This window comes from Podarcis pityusensis, assembly GCF_964106645.2.
Source record: "Podarcis pityusensis genome assembly, chromosome: 17".
NCBI classification, from domain to species: Eukaryota; Metazoa; Chordata; class Lepidosauria; order Squamata; family Lacertidae; genus Podarcis; species Podarcis pityusensis.
Genome location: NC_138042.1, coordinates 19,711,002 through 19,732,942, shown reverse-complemented (window position 1 = coordinate 19,732,942; position 21,941 = coordinate 19,711,002). Strand labels below are relative to the sequence as shown.

At 44.4% G+C, this 21,941-nt stretch overlaps 1 protein-coding gene across 2 annotated transcripts in view; it reads right to left on the bottom strand.

Moving 5' to 3' along the window:
• RIGI (RNA sensor RIG-I) overlaps positions 1 to 21,941 on the bottom strand; it is a 31,007-nt gene that overhangs the window by 6,352 nt on the left and 2,714 nt on the right. For both annotated transcript variants that reach the window (XR_013980934.1, XM_080987757.1), the window contains exons 2-14: positions 19,770 to 19,898; positions 17,947 to 18,125; positions 15,159 to 15,309; positions 14,816 to 14,947; positions 13,784 to 13,891; positions 12,022 to 12,172; positions 9,627 to 9,885; positions 8,515 to 8,677; positions 6,591 to 6,692; positions 5,291 to 5,448; positions 3,284 to 3,419; positions 1,916 to 2,064; positions 52 to 142 (exon numbers count right to left, since the gene is read on the bottom strand). Coding sequence is in view for 1 of the 2 variants with exons in the window: in XM_080987757.1 (XP_080843883.1) it covers positions 52 to 142; positions 1,916 to 2,064; positions 3,284 to 3,419; positions 5,291 to 5,448; positions 6,591 to 6,692; positions 8,515 to 8,677; positions 9,627 to 9,885; positions 12,022 to 12,172; positions 13,784 to 13,891; positions 14,816 to 14,947; positions 15,159 to 15,309; positions 17,947 to 18,125; positions 19,770 to 19,898 (1,908 nt within the window). In the remaining variant the exon portion in view is untranslated. The remainder of the gene's footprint in view (positions 1 to 51; positions 143 to 1,915; positions 2,065 to 3,283; positions 3,420 to 5,290; positions 5,449 to 6,590; positions 6,693 to 8,514; positions 8,678 to 9,626; positions 9,886 to 12,021; positions 12,173 to 13,783; positions 13,892 to 14,815; positions 14,948 to 15,158; positions 15,310 to 17,946; positions 18,126 to 19,769; positions 19,899 to 21,941) is intronic.

The following is a 21,941-nucleotide window of genomic DNA, read 5'->3' as shown; positions in this document are numbered from 1 at the left end:
TCTGAATTGGCATTGTCTCAACGAAGTTAGTAAAAGACAAAGTTCCCTTACCTGTTTGCTGATTCCTTTTTCCACGGCCCATCAATACATCTGGCTTCAGGTGTTGAAGTTGGGGGTTCTCTTCTATCCAGTTCTTCAATGCCTGTAAAATTTATTGGTCTCAGAATTTCTTTCCACCCAGTCTTTGATTCAACTGAGCTTTAGGCCACACTCCCACATATATCTACACAAACAGATGCTCAACAGTTTGAGGCAGATATTCTGTAAGGAATCCACAGCGTTCTTTTCAACTCACTAACCAGTCACTATCTTAAAAAAAATTCAGAGCACTGAATACGTAGGACATGAAAAACTGTCCTAGGATTGAAATGAAGTTATGCTTTGAAGCATATACCTTCTGGGCGGTTTGAGAAGGTCCTCTCCAACAGGTCCTCTTTTGGTGACACTGCATGAAAGCCAGTGTCATTGACACACTTGGGACACATCATGCTGAACCACAATTCAGTGTGATGCTCACAAACGGGAAAGAGCCTAGCTAAGTTCATATTCTTCCCTCTCCCCTCCTGTGGCACAGGCAGGAGTCCAGAAGCTTCTGTTTCAACTTTTGGCTAACCGTGGTTTGCTAACCACGGTTTGCTATGCCATCCAAACAAACATGTCAGCTGTTGTTTGTTTCAAATAACCCACCTACAAACCATAATTTCTTAAGATGGGTTGTTTAACCAGCCCTACAGACAGCATAGAAAGCTATGTGTAATCAAAACTTCCAAGTTTCCAAACTGCTCCTCCCAGACACACAGGAAGGGGAGAGCTTCTAGTCCTGCTCATTCATGTCACATTGGATTGGCACTTGTCAGGGGTTCAGGGACAGAGGCACAGGGTAGGCAGGAGATGGAGAGCGATGGGGATGAATCCCAGGACAGCGAGGAAGAGGATGACAATGACTCAAGAGATTCCATGAGTCTTTCCAGCGAATCAGAGGATTCCCAGAAGGGGGCGCCGGTGGTCAAGGCCAGGGGAGCCCCAGGGGGGACGTGTCAGGAGCAGGGGGCCAGCGGGGGATCCCAAAGTGGCAGCTGGGCGTCAGGACCAGCCTCCCCGCCAGAGTGCAGCGAAGGGGGTGGAGGTTCCAGTGTATCAGGGGAAGCAGCTCCGGCAGCAGAGAAGGGAGGGAGGTCGGAGCAAGCCACCCTCCCGGAAGGGGAGGGGAGTAGTGAAGGGAGTAGTGTAACTGTCAAAAGGAAGGTTAGAGGTTGGGCGCGCGCGCCAAGTTCAAATGTGGAGGCGCGCGGAAGTACAGGGAGCCCGGAGGAGGAGCCAGGTCCCAAAGCCCGCAGGAGGGGGGAAGAGCAATCTGGGGATTCCGCGTCAGGGGAATCCAGGAGGGGCAAAATCCCAGTGGGCAGGAAGACCCTGCGGAAAAGGAAAGGGAGGAAAAGGTGGAGCAGCGCAAGCCTCTTAAACTGGTGCAGGGGAGGGACTGACTCAGAGGGGACTTCAACGGTCTAAGCGTAACAGACGTGGGGCTGCGCGCCTCGGATGTGAAGCAAACAATGAACTCCAATAAACACCTTTGTATATAAGAACTTGGCGTTGGTCTTTTGTGAGCTGAGACCAGGGGCAGCCCTGACAGCACTCATCCATCCTTTCAAACAGAGAGAAGCCAAAACTTCACTCCTAACCTTGCCATTTTACTCTTGATGAAACGAGACAGCAGAACAAAATTATTTTTGGATGGTGTGTTTTATGTTGACATGTCACGATTATTTTACTGCACAGCTAATTTATTTTTAAAAACAACTTACTGGCTAGGAAGCCAATGTTATTGATTCATATTTCAGCCCAAGCACAACAGAATAAATAGACAAGATATTTTCAATTGCCCCATTAGGGCTATTAAGACAGGTTCTCTTACAGCTACTAGTGCCCTTGTCTTCACAAAGAGAATAGTCCGTGTCTGTGGGTTGAGGCGGTATTCTTCTTCCAGAATAAAAGTGACCCTTTCCAATTTGGGATTTTCATTGGATTCATCCTGAGCATCTTTACACAGCTCTGGCAATTTAGCTGCAGAGAAAAAAGTTTTATATCCATGTCTGTGTGATATATGAGAGATCATCCCCCCCCCCCCCCGCTCCCGAAGAAAAAGGAAAAATCTAGTACACAAGACCATTGCTAGTTTCTTTTACTTCTCTATAATACTTGCTTAGTTACTTCTCTTTTTTAAAAAAACAACAGATTAGCTGAAGCAGTGCCGGATTTATGTATAAGCTAAACAAGCTGTAGCTTAGGGCCACACTCTCTTAGGGGTCCCCAAAAAAATTAAAGGGGAAAAAACTGGATGTACTTTGATAAAATACATATTTTGTTATGTGCAAATGGCTTTAGATATCTATTAGGTCCATAAATTACTATATATCATATATTCAACACAAAAAACAGTGACAATTTGTTGTTGACAAAGGACAGCTGGACCTATGAAGGGCCCCATTACCTTCAGTAGCTTAGGGCCTCATCAAACCTAAATCCTGCCCTGAGCTGAAGCAACTTACAAATATTTTTTTTCTGTATTTCACCCAAAAACTTCAGGAAGGACCCATGGGGTGATCTTGTTTTATCATCTCAGCAACCTTTTAAGAGTTTCATCAGCAAAGGATTGAGGCAGCTTGGCTACTTCCTGTTTCTTTTTCACTTCTTGTGGCGCTGTGGTCTAAACCACTGAGCCTCTTGGGCTTGCTGATCAGAAGGTCAGCGGTTCGAATCTGTGGTGGTGAGCTCCCATTGCTCTGTCGAGGTCCTGCCAACCTAGCAGTTCGAAAGCACACCAGTGCAAGTAGATAAATAGATACCGCTGCGGTGGGAAGGTAAATGGTGTTTCCGTGCGCTCTGGTTTCCATCACGGTATTCCGTTGCACCAGAAGCAGTTTAGTCCTGCTGGCCACATGACCCGGAAAGCTGTCTGTGGACAAATGCCGGCTCCCTCAGCACCGCACCCCATAGTCGCCTTTGACAGGACTTAACTGTCCAGGGGTCCTTTACCTTTACCTTACCTTACCTATACAAAATTTGTGAGAACTTGCTCCTTGTTTCCAACTTATACTTCAAATGCATTTACTTGGCTACTACACCTCCACCAGGAAAGGAGGTATTACCAGCGCCATTTTTCTAGAAAAAGAGGTGCTGGAACTCACCTCATGAACGCCTCCCTCATTCTCTTAGAATGGCAATGGTGCCCAACTGAGAGGTGCTGGGAGAAAAAAAAGCCCTGGGTATTCCTTTGAAGTACCTTCAAAATCCAAAGTCAGCTTCTCCTCTATTTCATCAAAGCCTCCACTTCGGATATTCTTAAAGAACTCCTTCAGGTATGCGAGTGCATCTTGAGTACGTGCATCTTCATTGATAATGAGGGCGTCGTTGTATTTCTGGATGCAAAGGAAAATTCAAACGCTTTTGAAATCAGTAATACAACTTAGGGGCGAAAACAGAGGCGGGGGGAGATTTTTCAGACTGAGGGCAGCTAGCTCCCTTCTGGACAATCTTCAACGACACAACTTCCAGTGGTGCAGAAGGCAAGGAAAGTAAATGTAGGCTTTGCCCGCTAATTGTGGCTAATTGTGGTGCCAGAGGCTGTGGTTAAAATAAGGAGTGGTAAGATGGACTCAGGCAAACAATGATCTAGGTTGAAAACGGCCACAACTTAAAAGCTTCTGGGAAATGATATATAATGAGATGAAAAAAATGTTGAAATATACATTTATTAAAAAAAGAAGCATTTTTACTGGGCATTGTAGGAAGTGATATAAATAGAAAAGAATGTAAGCTGTTTTTATATGCAACGACGGCAGCAAGAATATTATTGGCACAAAAATGGAAGCAAGAGGAATTACTGACGAAAGAAGTATGGAGGATGAAATTAATGGACTATGCAGAACTAGATAAACTAACAGGAAGGATTCGAAATCTGCGGGACCAGAAATTCACAGAAGACTGGTGTAAATTTACAGACTATGTGAAAAGTAATTGTGATGATCAGACTACGTTTTTAGGTTTGCAAGAAGTTTTGTGAGGTGAATTATTGGAACTATTGCAAAAATGGATAAAGGGGAGGATGGTTAGTTAAGATAATTAAGGGCAATATGAATTTAAGAAATGCATAAGAAGTGGTTAAAACGGTGGATCATCAGAGGTGCTGATGGAAGTCCGAAAAAAAGATTGTATAAGTGGTGAAGTTTTGTGGTATTTATTATAATTTGTATGTTAAAATTTTAAAAAAATATTATTAAAAGAAAGAAAGAAAGAAAATGGCCACAACTTTATTGATTACAGATGTAAGTGGAACTTTGGCTCAGGCATTGGGTGTATGTCTGTTTCAGCCTCCTGCCAGAGGGCTGAAACCATGTGAGGGTCATTTCATGGATTTTGGCCTACCCAAGATGATGATCTACAGGGGTGACCATCCCAAGGCCACCACTGGCCAATCTGCCCTGTGCCGAGATCTCCAACACTGCCGGCTTAAATGCATCGCTGCCCAGTTGGACATGAAAGACAACGCCTGGCCAACCAGCGAGGCACTGACCAGTCATAAGGGTCTCTGATTGGTGGGCAATCCTGCCTAGTAGACCAACCGACCGGGGAAATTCCCAGATACCCAAGCGGCAACGTGAGCTCTGAACGCCCTGGGATGGCGGCTAAGAGCGAGGGGGGTCACAACCGTCACCCACCTGGGAAAGGGTGAGCAGCCATTTTTACACACACTTCGACATCTCCCTCTATCTTCTGTCCAGAGAAGCAAGACACATTCATTAGAGTTCAAGGAAGCTAAAAGAAATCTTCAACATGTATCATCTGGGCTAGTCAAGAACATTTTAGTGGTGTCCTTCAACCACAAAGCAGAAGCGTCTAGTAAGGTTTCTTGGGGTTGGCAAGACACAAAATGGCGGCCAAGCCAGGCCCGCTTTAAACCCCTCTCACCTAAAGTAGCTTGTGGATGCAAACTCACCACATGAACTTGGTAATTTTCTTCAAATAGAAAACACTGCCTGAACTGTATGTGTGGTAAGACAGTGAAGAGGAATAGCTCACTGAGTGGAAAGAGCTGCCACAGAACGACAAAATGGCTCCCAAGGAGACGAATATGTGATCTTAGTTCAAGACCACCAAGTGTGGAAGTCCATCAATGACTATTGTAACATCAACCCAAATGAGACAGGCTAAACACAAATCCCTCTGTTCATGCCTGGACGCAGAGCAGAGGGAAAATGGCTGGCTTTCTGAGGAAAGAGTGGCTACTCACCCGAAGGTGCTCTGTGTAAATAAAAAGAGCCTTGCAAACGCGGCTTTCTTCCTCCTTGTCAGACAGCTGCAACACTCGGCATTTCTTCTGCACATCAACGATCCATTGCTCATATTTCTGGGTTCCAAAGCACCGACTTTTAATGTGAGACAAAGCATCTGATGGGGTGAGGGGAGGGAAAAACAGCTATGCCGTTGCCAAACTCAGTAAAAAGATATCCACTTAAATGAGGCACGGGGAGCATACACAGCGTACCTTTAAAGCATGACTTCCCCAAAGAATCCTGGGAACTGTAGTGAAGGGTGATTGAAATTGTGGCTCTGTGGGTGGTAAACTCCAGTTCCCAGGATTCTTTGGGTGAACGCATTTGCTTTTAAATGCATGTTGTGTGTTTGTAACCCTAGGTATGGAATTCACTTTCTAAACAGGAACTATATATAGTTTATAAAGTGAAGTTAATCCATTAAGTCTCAGTGCTCTTGCGGTGTGTGAACCTTTAGATAAGATATAGATATATAGATATAGATAAGATATAGATATAGATTGAGGGGGTGTACTCTAGCATTGCGGTGTGATTTCACCCCAGAGGCACAAATAGATAGCTGTGTATGTATGTATTTATCGGTAACTGTTTTAAGAGTTTAACTTTTTCTATGTTATTTGTATGCTGCCTTAATTCCTGGTCTTGGGAAAAGGCGGGATGTAAATATAATAATAATCATCATCAACGGTGGAACTCTTTAAAAAAAACCCCACTTTATTTAAGGTAGATAAGGACAAGATGAAATTATGCAACTGAATATAAATATAGATGGGAAATGGCTATGTATAAATTTTTTAAAAAATTCCACCTATGATCTTTTTCTTTTACTTCTTTATTTTTTCTTTGTTCTTTTTCCTTTTTCCTGATACCCTATCTTTCATTTCACTCCTTTATTGTGAATAGCATTTTATAGAGGTATACATAACTGTAAATATGAAAAGACACAAAGTATTCTCCAATTTTTTTCCTTGGTTATATGTATTTTCTTTTTCTTTTGTATTTTCTTTTGTTGTAAATATGTATGTTTTCTAATTTGTACTTAATAAAAATTATTTAAAATTTAAATTAAAAAAAAAATCATCATCATCTGTGTAAATTGCTTTGCGATGGTAACACAACAACAACAACAACAAGTGACATAATCATTATAATTAAGCTGGGAAAACAGTGACTACCTCAAAGACATTACGTAAGTGTCCCAAAGACATATAGATGTAGCAGAGGAATGGCATCCCTAAGCCTGCTCCAGGCCCTTACCTATAGCATAGATTTTTCTTGCTAGGCTCTCAGTTGCAGACATCATGTCTGCAATAATGGTGACAAAGCGGTTTTGGGGACGTTTCTTCACGAGGCAAGTCACTGCAGTAAAGAAGAACCAACGTTAGCAATATGTTATTACCTGGAACCTGAGATCATCCGTTCATGATTACTTGGGTCCTCACCCCAACAGAAAATGTGTTCTTTAAAAAATGGGGAGGACCTCCTCTTACACCAACATGAATCTCAATTTCTCTTTGTGGCTAGAAAGCATAGCCCGGCCCCTGCAACGCATGTAGGGAAGCCATAATTGACAGGTACTTTCCCATGTCCAACTGGCAGACTGGAGAAAGTACAATACAAGTGAATCAATGATGACATGGTAGATTAGACCACAATCCTGTTATCCACAAGTAAAAATGGCCTTAGCTTAGGGTTGCCATATTTCAAAAAGTTTCCATTCAGCTTTTTTTGGGGGGAGGGGCAAAGTTGAGTCTCCCCCCAAAAACATGTTTTCTCCTTTTGTTTTAGGGGAATCGCCAAAAAATCAATGACACTACAGGGAACCAGGCAGAGGGCCTTCTCAGCAGTGGTGCCCACCTTGCCAAGGGGCTAAATAACTATACAGCTTTTAGAATACACCTGAAAGCAGACCTATATCAGGAAGCTTTTAATGTTTGATGTTTTATTATGTTTTTATGTGTGTTTGAAGCTCACCACAGCGGCTGGAACAACCCAGACAAATGGGTGGGGTAATAATAACAGTGCAATCCTAACCAGTTATCTCTCTCTTGGACTACTGCAATGCGCTCTACGTGGGGCTACCTTTGAAGGTGACCTGGAAACTACAACTAATCCAGAATGCGGCAGCTAGACTGGTGACTGGGGGCGGCCGCCAAGACCACATAACACCGGTCTTGAAAGACCTACATTGGCTCCCAGTACGTTTCCGAGCACAATTCAAAGTGTTGGTGTCGACCTTTAAAGCCCTAAACGGCCTCGGCCCAGTATACCTGAAGGGACATCTCCATCCCCATCGTACTGCCCAGACACTGAGGTCAGCGCCGAGGGCCTTCTCGCGGTTCCCTTACTGCGAGAAGCCTAGTTACAGGGAACCAGGCAGAGGGCCTTCTCGGTAGTGGTGCCTGCCCTGTGGAATGCCCTCCCACTAGATGTCAGAGAGAAGAACAAAAACTGGACTTTTAGAAGGCATCTGAAGGCAGCCCTATTTAGGGAAGCTTTTAATGTTTAACAGACTACTGTATTTTAATACTTTGTTGGAAGTTGCTCAGAGTGGTTGGGGAAACCCAGCCAGATGGGCAGGGTATAAATAATAAATTTATTATTATTATTATTATTATTATTATTATTATTATTATTACCAGGGCTGGAGCTAGACACATTAAAAAAAAAAGTTTCAGGAGAGCTCACAATGGGAAATCACGTTGCTGAAGGATATACCTCTACTGCGTCATCTGGTGTCACAGCGTTATAACGCATTTAAAACACTTTTTAAAAAACTATTGTAGCTGAGTCCCAGGTCTACTCCAAAGTAGGTCCTATTGAATTCACTGGGGCTCCCAGGTAAGTGGGATTAGGATTGCAACTTTGGCTGAAGGTATGAAGAGAGCAGAGCCATTTAGGAAGGCACCATGCCATGATGTCTGCAGGCTGTGATCTATAATCCCACTGTTCCTTGTGTTCCACAGTGTTGCCCACCACACTTGAGCCTCTACCAGTGCCATTAATGTAAAAGAGCAGTGGGGTGGCAAGGGTCTATACCACAACTTGAACCCCCCCCCCCCCAGTCTTGCTCAGCTCTAATCTTTACCATGTAAGTAGATCTCCCTGGGCGTCTTCTTCTAATGGGCATGGGTGGAAGCTACATTCCTTCAAAAAGAAAGCAGCTAAGATGTGTACTAACATTTTTGGGGCTTGTAGACAACTTCCTCCAGGTCCTTTATGTTTTCTCTGACTGTCGATATAACTTCGGCATTCAGCATGGCACAGATCTTGCAAATGTATTGCACCGTCTCACCCAGGCTCTTGGCACTGCCAACTCCAAGGGAGGCCGTCAGTCCTACAATCTGAGCACACGTTGCATTTGATTTATTTGCACACCTGCAACTGTGGAAACTGTGGCAAGTTCAGTCCCTATAAACTGCAGGTCTTGTTTATACATACAAGCAACCTTGGTTTAAGAAGCCATTTGGCACCTAGCTTATGTATCTGAGACAAAACTGGGCGAGGCAGTTAATGCAGATTTTACCTTTGCACACTAGGCTAGCTTCTACACCCACCCGCCCTTTCATCTAGGCAAGCGAGAGGCACCGTCAAAGGAAAAGGTGACATTTCAAGGAAGCAGAAACACTCAAGGAAGGTGTGAGGTAATTCTATGGAAAGGTATGGTCTGAGGAGAGTCTCTGTGACCAGACAGAGAAGCTGAAGGGCAGAGTTTGACCCCGGGCCTGACCTATAAAAGCAGTTGTGACTATTGGGTGATATATTGTGGGTGATATATTGTCCAAAACCGGTTTGAAATCCATAGCGTGATATCGGTTTCATGGATTTTGACCTGGCAATATATTGCAAATCATGATGTGTGGGGGGTGTTATGCAAAAATCTACCTAATTATCTACTTGCACTTTGACGTGCTTTCGAACTGCTAGGTTGGCAGGAGCAGGAACCGAGCAACGGGATTTGAACCGCCGACCTTCTGATCGGCAAGTCCTAGGCTCTGTGGTTTAACCCACAGCACCACCCGTGTCCCTTAATGCCTCAACATGGTTCCATCCTTATTTCAGACCCCGTGATATAGTGGTATATTGCAATGTTTAGCTGGTGATATATCGTGATGTTGAAAACATCTATCTATCGTCCAGCCCTAGTTTTGACTTCACCCATCCTGACTTTCCCTAGCAGACGGATGTAATTCTTCTGAGCTTCTAATAGTTGACCCATGAACAAGCTCTGAGCTTTTTTGGTTGTTTTGGCCTGCGTTCCCAAACCTTCTCCATGACCGAACCACGTCTCACCTGAGGAAGCGGTGTTGCGGCTTGCTCAAATTTAAGATCTAAGTACTTGGACATCAACACGCTGTAAGGGTGATTCCCGGTCGTGTTGTGGCACTCGTCGAAAATCATCAGCGTGAACGACGAGAGGGAAGCTTGCTCTCCGTGGTTGAGGCAATTCACAAGAATCTGAGGCGTCATGATGGTGATATCGTTCGCCTCGATAACCATATCCGAAGGGGTACCCACTGCGCTTTCCCCACACAGGCCTGCAACACTGAATCTGGAAGCGAGAGGGGGAGACAGACGCCGTTGATAACACTAGGAGCTCACCTTGGGGACTCAGCGGGTCTGACGACACATGAGAAGGTGTTAAAAAATACCACCGTGTGAAAGATCTACGTGCCCAAGTCCCCACTCCACCTTTTGCTTTATCGTTTTGTAATTTGGCACCCCCAGGAGAAATTTGCAAGGGGAAAGATGTATGGAAAATCAAAAGGTGGCAGGTATTTAATTAATAATTAATTAATTAATTAATAAATTAATATTTAATTAATTAAGGACTAGGGCCCTTCAGGATTTAATCTCCTTCCGTTGGGCCTGTAAGACATAGCTATTCCGCCTGGCCTTTAATTTGAATTCAGCCTGATCTTTTATTTCCCTTCTCTTCCCTCCCCTTTTATGAAAATTAACTGCTCTGAGACCCCACAGCTAATTCTCCCCTGGCCTCCTCACTGGCCCAAGTAGGATCAATACAGCTAGCTAGCCCTAGGGATTATCTAATTGATTTTTGAATTTTATTGTTATTCATGTTTTTATACTGTACTTTATGCTGCTTTTATAATTAAGTGTTGTTAGCCGCCCTGAGCCCGGTTTTTGAACCGGGAAGGGCGGGGTATAAATAAAATTTTATTATTGTTGTTGTTGTTGTTGTTATTATTATTATTATTATTATTATTATTATTATTATTATTATTAAATATATACTGTCTGCACCTGCTCATCCAATACAAGGAGACTCTTTCGGGTCAAAGAACGGCTGAACCAGGCCACAATTCACCATTGGCAAATACTAGAAGAATGAAGGCTTGAGCAGGAGCAGCTGGTGGGGAGGGCTGGCAGTTTACACTTGGCCTCTTCACAGTGGCACTGCGGCTGCTCACCAGGAGTGAGGGGGAGGGGAAGGCATCAGGAACCATCGCCCTGGGCGCAAATTCTGAAGGGCACAACTGGGCTGCTAGACTGGAGGTGGCTCCCTTTTCTGGCCCGGCAACCTGTGGCTCCTGAGCACCCGGGTGGGCTGCGAGTGGAGAGCGAGCAGTTGGCCTGTCCCTTCCCTGCTGGGGCAGAGCCCCCTCTCGCCGCCCACCCTCCTTTGGCGCCACACGCTTCTCGCACCACGGCTGGCACCGCTGTGGTGTGTGCTGGGTCACTGCTGCCCTGGGGCTGCCACAGAGCCCCTTGCATGGGAGCAGGCAGCCGCAAGCATGGTGGCATGCCGTCAAACGAGGAAGCAGGCCCATGAGCCTTGGTGGCCTGTCCCTTTTGTGCCTTGCCCCGGGCACTGGCAACTGAGGCTATGCCACTGGTACCGGTGAGAGCGCCAGGAAGTGGTGGCAATGCCACTGCCAAGAGGCCAAGCAGATACCACTCCCTCTCCCAAGCCACTCCTGGGTTTGAGCATTTGACTGCTCTGAAGGGCTTTGATTGAAGATTTTTTTAAAGCATTCAATCCACCTGAACAACAACAGCTTTTGGTTTGGTCCGATACTCTGTATATTAGAACACCTGCTGGATTTTCTCTCACGTGTTTTACCGGAACCGGTGCATTCTGTCCTTTCGACATCTACCATTTAAATGGACCCAATCCTTCAGAGGAGCTTTACAGAGCAGGCAGACAGGCCACATGGAAGGGCCAGCAAGGAAGCTGGGAATCACAGGCAGTTCCATGCGGTGGCTTCCGCCGCTGGTGACTGCCTGTGCTCCTTCTTGGTCATCTGCAGTGATAGCAGATGGTCCGAATGAGAAGCTCTGTGCCCCTCTCTCAGCTGCAGGGCTTGGGGACCAGTAGCCTTCAACCCTTGCTATACAGGAGGATTCCTGGCTTCACATGATGTTTTGACAGACGCTGGACCAAGCAGCTGAATGACGATGTCAACCCTAGGTAGCAGAGCCCAGTTAAACTGTGGATTGGTTCCCCCATGCATGACCAGGCATTGCAGATCTGACACAGAGACAAAACTCTTCCTTGCAATGAAGGTAGGAAGACATCTGGTGGTGGAGGAGATAGGGCACCCATTTCTCGGGAAAGATTAGGAAGCATCTTTCTGTATAGCATCTATAAAGAAAAACCCTTTCTTTCCCAATTGTTTGGGTTCAAGAAGGCTCAATGACTACATAGGTGGACTTAAGGTCGTACTTTCCCTTGAAATATTCCTCAAAGACTTTCTTCTGTTGTTCATATACTGGGACTTTAGTCGTGAGGAAGACCACTTTCCCCTTCCGTCCAGGAGGCATGTTGCGGAGGTGATGGTCACATATCATAATAGACACAAAAGTCTTCCCAGAACCTATGAAGACAGAATGCAGAAGACAGGGCCGGTTGGATAGATTTGCAAAGCAAAAGCACCTCACTGTTCCTGGAATGAACCAAAATGGCCTTATACCTTTCTGCAACCTCTATACCACCTGCCTAGGAGATGACTGTATTGCATGTACCAACATAGGATCTGATCCCCTGGCTCAGAGTTTGGACTATGAGAGGGCAAGTCTCTATAATTTCAGCTCCTACCCCAGACATATCCAGATATGTACATTTCCAGTACATTTCTGAGCACAATTCAAAGTGCTGGCGCTGACCTTTCAAGCCCTAAATGGCTTTGGCCCCAAGGTGCAGTCATCCATCATCTCCCGAGACAGATGCCAGCCAACCAGTATTTTTTGTAAGCTGCTTAAACATTTTAATGATTGTATACTGCTCAAATTCCCTCCATTAAATAAATAGCAACACAGTCATGAACTTGCAACTTCAGTTCCCCAGCTGGAACATGGGGATAGTTTGAGCCTTTTAAGGCTATTGTAACAATGACATTTGCACCATTTTTGGGTGGGTGAGATAAATTTGCCACACCCCTCCTCCCCTGGAAGAGGAGAGGTGGTATCTCCCGAGGGGAAAATGTTATGGCCCAATGGGCGATTTCGCTCAATGGGAAGAGGTGGTGACAAGCTATTTAAGCTTGCTCTGCCCCACACTCTCCCCTCTTCTTTATTCGGCACCTCCCCCCACCCTTTTGAGGTGTGGGCCTACAGGCTAGTCATCTGTTTTCCAAGGGCAGAATAGGAATTTTTTTGGGGGGAGACCCTAATCGACTGGGGTCTTCTCCCCCCCCCCCCCCGCCGCCTATTCCATACTGTAGGATGATGTTTGTTGGAGTACTGCTCCTTCAATTTGGCTAGTGGGCATGTGGTCCGGGCAGGTGAGAAGATTTAAGAAATAATGGAACCCTTACCTGAGGCAGCATTGGGTTGTGGGCATCCCTTAGTCACACAGAGTTTCTATGCCCCAGGTGAAATTACCCCCATCTATTAATGAAAACCTGCCCGGACTTTAGTTGATCCGGTTACACAGATTGACTCTGACTAGTTTATCGGTTCAAGTTATTATATTTAATGGGACATGGGTGGCGCTGTGGTCTAAACCACAGAGCCTAGGGTTTGCCAATCAGAAGGTCAGCAGTTCGAATCCCCGCGACGGGGGTGAGCTCCCGTTGCTCGGTCCCAGCTCCTGCCCACCTAGGAGTTCAAAAGCACGTCAAAGTGCAAGTAGATAAATAGGTACTGCTCCGGCGGGAGGGTAAACAGCGTTTCTGTGCGCTGCTCTGGTTTGGCAGAAGTGGCTTAGTCCTGCTGGCCACATGACCCAGAAGCTGTCTGCGGACAAATGCCGGCTCCCTCAGCCTATAGAGCGAGATGAGCGTGCAACCCCAGAGTCGTCCGCGACGGGACCTAACGGTCAGGGGTACCTTTATTATATTTAAGAAATATAACCTACTTGTCCGCATTTGGTTGTCTTGACTCTTCTACCTCGTGTTCTGGCAATGACTGTGACGTTTGTGAAGCAATCTGAACATGTGAAATGTGTTGCAATCCAAATGCTGACTATTACTATTTAATAAACTTACCAGTAGGGGCACAGATGATAGTATGCTTGCCACTGAGAGCAGGCCGGGCAAGTTCTGTCTGGTAACTCCTGGCCTCCTTTGGAACATAAACGGATCGGGGGCAAGGACCTAGGAACACAAGCAAGGGAGAAGAACTTTGGGGAAAGGCACTTCTTAAAACTTACATGTTATCTATTTAAGTAACGATACAAACCTTGCACTTACAAGTGCTAAAGCAACCCTCAGCAATGGCCCTCCATCCCAATATTATTTTCAGGCCAGCGTCTCAATTTTTTTAGTGTATATGACGTTTATATACAATTGTTTGTGTACAGCTGTTTAAAGGCTGTAATAATAGGGGTGATTATATAATGGGCTAAAGATCTTGGATATAATATTCAGTTAGAATCTTGGGAAAGGCTGTGGAATGAACGTATTAATTTTACTGCATGCGGTGTACTTAAAGAAAATGTGATGAAAATGATGTATAGATGGTATTTAACACCATCAATACTTGCTAAAATGTATAGGACAAGATCTAACGAGTGTTGGAAATGTAAAGAAAAGGAAGGTATCCTTTACCATATGTGGTGGACTCGTAAAGAGTTAAAAGCTTACAGGGAGATGATATATAATGAGTTAAAGAAAATGTTTAAAAACACTTTTGTTAAAAAACCAGAAGCCTTTTTACTGGGTATAGTAGGTGAAGAGAGACCAAAAAAACGATAAAAGACTGTTCATGTATGCAGTAACAGTGACAAGAACCCTTCTAGCCCAAAAATGGAATCAAAAGAAGTACCAACGAAAGAAGAGTGGCAGATGAAAATGATGGACTGGCAAAGCTGACGGGAAAAATCTGAAATCAGAACGATCAAGTCTTCCAAAAGACTGGAGTAAAATTACACAATATTTAATTTTTTTTGGTAAGCGATTAACAACACTAGTAGGGTTATCCAAAGACTTTTAATGAGAATTTTTTAACCTTTCTACATTTATTTAAATATAGGATGCAGATTCTTATATGGATGCTAACACAGTTTCTGGTGGTCTTACCCAACGACGAGGAACCCGGACTCGCGCTCATATTGTCCGATTCGGCTTCTTCAGAAAACTGTATATTGATATCAACGGCACAGGCTCCCTCGTCTTCATCTCTCATTTCCACACAGGTGTTATCGACACTACCTGAACATGAGGTAAAAGAAAAAGCATTGAACATTCGCACAATGGTTGTTTTGGTGGCAACAGCGCCAGGCTTTCAAAATGTGCAGAGAAGTCTTGAACTGGGGTGCGGTAGGGTGAGCTGGCATAGACATCCTCACCTCAACATGCATGTGGGTCAACTCCCCATTTTGAGAAGGGCTAAAGATGGCCCAACGACCACTTGCCCGGTTACCTTCATTCAAATTCCACAGTTCGCTTTGGTCGTAATATTCAGCCTGCTCCAACGCCAGTTGGAAGGTCTTGGGCCAGTTTTCCTTATCCGACCTACAGAGGCATTCTACAAGCTTCCTCATACCCGCTGCATTCCCTTCATTCCTTTTAACCTGCAATACAAGTCCAAATTATTAGCATGAGAGAGAGAACAAATATACCGTATTTTTGCTCTATAAGACGAACCTGACCATAAGACGCACCTAGTTTTAGAGGAGAACAAGGAAAAAAAAATTCTCTCCCTCTCTGCGCAGCGCCGCTCCAGCAAAGTGGGAGGAGAAATGGAAGGGGCTCTGTTTCTCCTCCCGCTTCGCTGAAGGGGCGCTGCGCAGAGAGGGAAAGCTGCGAAGCACCTCTCCAGCAAAGCAAAATCAGAACAGCAAGAGGGATCGCTGCGCAGCAAAAGCAGTGATCCCTCTTGCTGTTCTGGCTTCTGGGATAGCCATGCCAAACCTTTTCAGGGCAGGGGGAACATTCCTCCTTATGTCCTGAAGAGGTTTCACGTGGCTATCCCAGAAGTCAGAACAGCAAGAGGGATCGCTGCTTTTGCGATCCCTCCTGCTGTTCTGGCTTCTGGGATGGCTGCGCAGCCTGCATTCGCTCCATAAGACACACACACATTTCCCCTTACTTTTTAGCAGGGAAAAAGTGCATCATAGAGTGAAAAATATGGTACATCCTCTATAGTATGGGTGGGATCATCAGGCCTGGGGAAGGGTGGTGATATCAAAGGCAGGCCTTTAGACCTCTCTATCCAGCCCCTGCAACTCTCAATGGGTCACACCCCTTGGCGACTCTGTTCCACAACTCCTTTGAATGCTTCCGTCTAGCTGGAATGGGTACTTGCTCCGCAACAATTTTAATGTTTTTCAGGTCTGCTTCAGAACTCTACACTGGCCAAGTAGCAATTAAACAGGGTGGATAAAAATCAATGATTTAAAAAATAATAATTTTAAAAAATCAATTGTTTTGGTCAATTTAAATTGGATTTTTAAAATAAAATGCTTTTGGAGGAAAATCTTTCTAAAGATAGTTTTCTATTTAAGTTACATGATAGTCCAAAGACTGTAGGAAATAAGGATTTATTTTAAGTTTTTCATGTGTGCTAAAACTCAGTCTAAGTTTTTTTTTTAATGTTTAACCACATCAGTTAACAAACATGGATACATATGCTATAATGTTATTGTTTTTGTTAAATAAATGGTTTAAATTGTTACTAAGGAAATGATTATTTTTCTCCTTCCAATAAAGTACAGCAGAAAAGCTGTCCAAATATAAACAGTTAACTTATTAAACCTCACAATTATTTCATAATTATCTGTCGATGTATTTCTAATAGTATAACCAAATAGGTAATTTTTGATATAACTGTAAAAACCACTCTGAACATTTATTATTCCAAAAACGAAACCTTCATCTGAGATACAAGCCTGGGTTGTTTTCTTTTCTTTTTTTTTTAATGATTTTTATTAAGGTTTCAGTAAAAAGTTAAACAGAAAAACATAAAAAAGAAATACACAAATACACAGTACATAATCCAAAAAAGAAAAAAGCACAGAAAACAAAAAACAAAAAAAAGAAAGAAACAGAACATTTAAAAACAATATCACCTTTTCATTTCCGTTTTTAAATTTACTTATTTTCTGGACCTCCTCATGCCTCCCTCTTTTGTATTCCAGTTCAAATTGTTTGTCCAGCAATTTCTTTCCCACTTTTTTAATCCCAATCTTTAATCTTAATATAATATAGCATTAAAATTTTACCTCTTAAATACCAAATTTCCATTTCCTTAAACTTCTTTAATCCTAATCTTTAATCTTAGTAAGCCTGGGTTGTTTTCAGGAGTGGGGGTTTGTCAGCACAGGTGCATTTTCAAGCAACTTCAAGGTGCAACTTCAAACATTTCTAGCATGACCCTAAGCATGCCTACTCAGAAATAAGTCTTACTATGTTCAGTGGGGGTGCTCCTGGGGAAAAAAATGTGGCAATGCAGTTCAAAAATGGGAGGTTCTGTGACTCAAAGCCACTCCTCCTTCTTGGAAGCTTGGACCCCAATTCCCTGGTTCATTTGATTTAAAAAAAACAAATCAGTTCAAGGCTGAAGAAGTATTTCTTCAAGGTAAAGGGACCCCTGACCATTAGGTCCAGTCGTGGCCGACTCTGGGGCTGCGGCGCTCATCTCGCTTTACTGGCTGAGGGAGCTGGCGTACAGCTTCCGGGTCATGTGGCCAGCATGACTAAGCCACTTCTGGCGAACCACAGCAGCGCACGGAAACACCGTTTACCTTCCCGCCAGAGTGGTACCTATTTATCTACTTGCACTTTGACATGCTTTCGAACTGCTAGGTGGGCCGGAGCAGGGACCAAGCAACGGGAGCTTACCCCGTCGCAGGGATTTGAACCGCCGACCTTCTGATCGGCAAGTCCTAGGCTCTGTGGTTTAACCCACAGCGCCACCCGCGTCCTTAAGTGGTTCTTGGAGGGACACAATTCTGCTATACATAAAGGCATGCGTATTGCGGTCCATAAGTCCTGCCTACCAAGTATTTTCTGTTCTGAAATACAGTGGTACCTCCGGTTGCAGACGAGATCTGTTTCAGAGCTCTAGTTGGTTTTCACAACTGGAGGTGCCTGTCCTGCGCATGCGTGCAGCGCAGTAAAACGCTTCTGCGCATGCTGCGAAACCCGGATGCATATCCTGAAGGAAACATAACCAGAGGTGCGCGTAAGTAGAGGTACCACTATAATACCTGTCGAATTTCTTCAAACTCCTCATGTATGAGGCAATCGTTCAGGTGGAGTAGTATCTGAGCCGGATCAATTTCCCTCAAAGAGGGCAGAATTCGATTCAGCAACGTCCTGTGCTCTTCCAGCTTCTCAATCTTCTCAAAATCCCAATTTTCAATGGCTTCACGGAGGCCGGTATAACCTTTAGAAACAAGAGGGGGAGGAAATGTATAGCTTCGGATAAAACGTCCAAGAAAAGGTGTGGTTCGACGAAGCAACAACTTCTTTCCTTTGTCGGGAATAAAGCATTCAAGACACTTGGGACTGAGCTGCAAATATAACATCTTAAGTGCATTATACAAATGTGACACTAGATGGCGATGGTGAGCTAGTGGCAAATTCAATATATATTTTAAAACTTTTTTTAAAAAAAACATTTTCACAGTGTTTTTTAAATATATGTCTGGCTTCAGCCTTGGTTCCATGCTCGCTTGCAACCACTGGGCAATGGCTAGATTCTCTTTTGAGAGAGATCCCTTTTATTTTACCACATGTACCGCAAAACAAGGAAAAGAAAAGGGGAGGGACAATGTTGCCCCTGTGCTTGTAAAATAGGCCATCTCCAAAAGCACACTGCAGCCACCGCTTGACCGCCAAGTCCTGCATCTAGCTGAAGCTAACGTCAGCTGGAAGTGGGGATTTCACAGGGGAGCCCAACTGACCAGAAGAACATAGCCTGTCCTTCTCTCATGGAAAAATCACCCTTGGCAGCTGCAAGCAAGTTCTTTGAAAGTAGTAGGTAGACACAGGCAGGACCCAGGGCCGGATTTCGGTTTGATGAGGCCCTAAACTACTGAAGGTAATGGGGCCCTTTATATGTCCAGCTGTCCTTTGTCAACAACAAATTGTCACTTTTTGTGTGTGTTGAATATATGCTATATGGTAATTTACGGACCTAATAGGTATCTAAAGCCATTTGCACATAACAAAATATGTATTTTATCATAAGATACATATTAGGCACCCTATATATAGAAAGGGGAGCCCGGGTGGCGCTGTGGGTAAAACCTCAGCGCCTAGGACTTGCCGATCGTCAGGTCGGCGGTTCGAATCCCCGCGGGGGGGGGGGTGCGCTCCCGTTGCTCGGACCCAGCGCCTGCCAACCTAGCAGTTCGAAAGCACCCCCGGGTGCAAGTAGATAAATAGGGACCGCTTACTAGCGGGAAGGTAAACAGCGTTTCCATGCGATGTGCTGGCTCGCCAGATGCAGCTTGTCACGCTGGCCACGTGACCCGGAAGTGTCTGCGGACAGCGCTGGCCCCCGGCCTCTTAAGTGAGATGGGTGCACAACCCTAAAGTCGGACACGACTGGCCCGTACGGCCAGGGGTACCTTTTATATAGAAAGGAGCAAACAAGTGATATTTTAGGGAGCAGGATAGCAGGCAGGGCCCATTACTTGCATCATAGGAGCCTACACAACACAAAACATTGCTGTATGTAGGTTTTATTTGTTTTTTATCTTATATTTTGGAAATGTACATCAGGTTTTTTTTAAAAAAATTGGGGGCCCTCAAGAGAGTGGGGCCCTAAGCTATAACTTGTTTAGCTTATACATAAATCCGGCACTGGCAGGATCCCATGAGGAGAAGGTTCTTTCTGCTCATTATCAGAGTTTGGTATTGTTATAAATGAGGCTATTATTGGATTGTTGCAATTGAAAACTAATAAGAATTATTATATAAAAAAAGAAACAAACCACCACTTTGCTAAACCAATGTTGGGTACAGTTAGGCTAATAATTTTCACGCAATCAAGCAACTTGAAATTTTTACAGCACACTCAAACCTGCTGTATTCAGCGCGTTCAAGAATCCACGGAACCATCCCTCTTCCGTGAGATTTACAATCGAGTCTAGAAATAAACCCGCAGCAGTGGTGGGCTTCTCCTTATGACTTTGGATTTTCTCCACAGTCTCTGGAATGAAGTCAGAAGACAGCCGTCAGTGACTCTTGCAGTAAATATCTTATCTCAAGTAGAAGAAGAAGAAAAAAGTAAAGGCAGTGTTACTTCATTTCAGAAGTTTCTCAAGGATCGAAGAAGAGTTACCACATCTCTAAAAACAAGCAGAAGAATGAAGTCAGGGGTAGGTCAGTCGGTAGAGGATAAGGCTCTTAATCTGAGGGTTGTGGGCTAAGCTCCAAGGGCCTTCTGGTGGTTGCCTCACTATGAGAAGTGAAGCTACAGGGAACCAGGCAGAGGGCCTTCTTGGTGGTGGCGCCCGCCCTGTGGAACGCCCTCCCACCAGATGTCAAGGAAATAAACAACTATCTGACTTTTAGAAGACATTTGAAGGCAGCCCTTTATAGGCAAGCTTTTTAATGTGTAATGTTTTATTATGTTTTTAAATATGTTGGAAGCTGCCCAGAGTGGCTGGGACAACCCAGTCAGATGGGCAGGGTACAAATAATAATAATAATAATAAGAAGAAGAAGAAGAAGAAGAAGAGGAGTTTGGATTTGATATCCCGCCTTTCACTCCCTTTAAGGAGTCTCAAAGCAGGTAACATTCTCCTTTCTCTTCCTCCCCCACAACAAACACTCTGTGAGGTGAGTGGGGCTGAGAGACTTCAAAGAAGTGTGACTAGCCCAAGGTCACCCAGCAGCTGCATGTGGAGGAGCGGAGACGCGAACCCAGTTCCCCAGATTACGAGACTACCGCTCTTAACCACTACACCACACTGGCTCTCATCTCTTTTTTCATCATCTCTTTTTTCTCTTTCTCTCTTTTAATTCTTTTTTTATTCCTTCTTTATTTCTCTCCCTCCCTTTTCTTTTATTTCCCTTTTCTGCCTCTGGATTAATGTTTCAGTTTGGACCAAAAAAAAGGGGGGGGGGAAAGATATGTGACAATAATTTTTGTATTTATCTTTATAAACTCTAATAAGATGTATTTAAAAATAAATAAAATAAAGCTAGCTATTGGCCCCCAACAAATCCTGCGGCAGTGAGTTCCTCTAGCAACCAATTAGTGTGCTCCCTTGATACTTTTTTAAAACCTTCTTTGAGGTTTTAAAATCAGGAGATAATAATAATAATAATAATAATAATAATAATAATGTACACTTAATTTGAATATGCCTTCTCTTCCTGGCCCAAGTCCAACAGACCAGCATCCATGCACTACAATGGCATCTGGGCCCACAGCCACTTGCAAGGACACTGGGCTATGAGCAGCTATTTAGAAACTCTTTAAAAACACCACCAACCAAGCCAGATTTCCTCGCTGTCAGATTTGGGCTGGGTGTTCATCAGTATGCAGATGATACTGTCAGTGATGCTTTGACTGCAGTACTGACACCCTTCACTCAAGAAAAACCTATGCCAGACCTCATTACTGCCTTCCGAACCGGGCGTATAAAAAAGCCGCTGGGAGGACTATTTTGGATCTGTGCGCAAAGAGCTTATACGTGGGTCTCTGTTCATATGCAGGGGTCCTGTTACCTCGGCCACATTCACCCAGGGTTCAGAGTTACCCTAGCTCTACCTGACGGCCGCTTGAGAAACAGGCGATCCCCCATTCCCACGACACACCCACAGCCAAAACCAAATGGGGAAACGTGGCTCCGAGCCCTCCTCCCTGCTTATGGAACCTTCTCAAATCACCTAGACATTCTTAGGCTTGCTGATGTCCTGTTACAATTCATGAAAGAGTCAGAAGCCACTACACGTTCTGTCCTTACCGAGCTCACTGAAGTGCGCAAAATGTCCATTCAAAACCGTTTATGTCTGGACTATTTATTGTCATCCCAAGGAGGTGCGTGTAAATTAATCGGGACAGAATGCTGTTCCTTTGTTTCAGACCAGACCCTCAATATCACTGGACACCTTGACTCCATAGATTCCCTAACTGATACTCTGAAGGAGATCCCGCATGAAGGTCTTTCCGATTGGGATCCTTGGTCATGGCTACCTCAGACCTCTTGGCTCCATGAATTAGCAAGAGGCATACTGACTATAT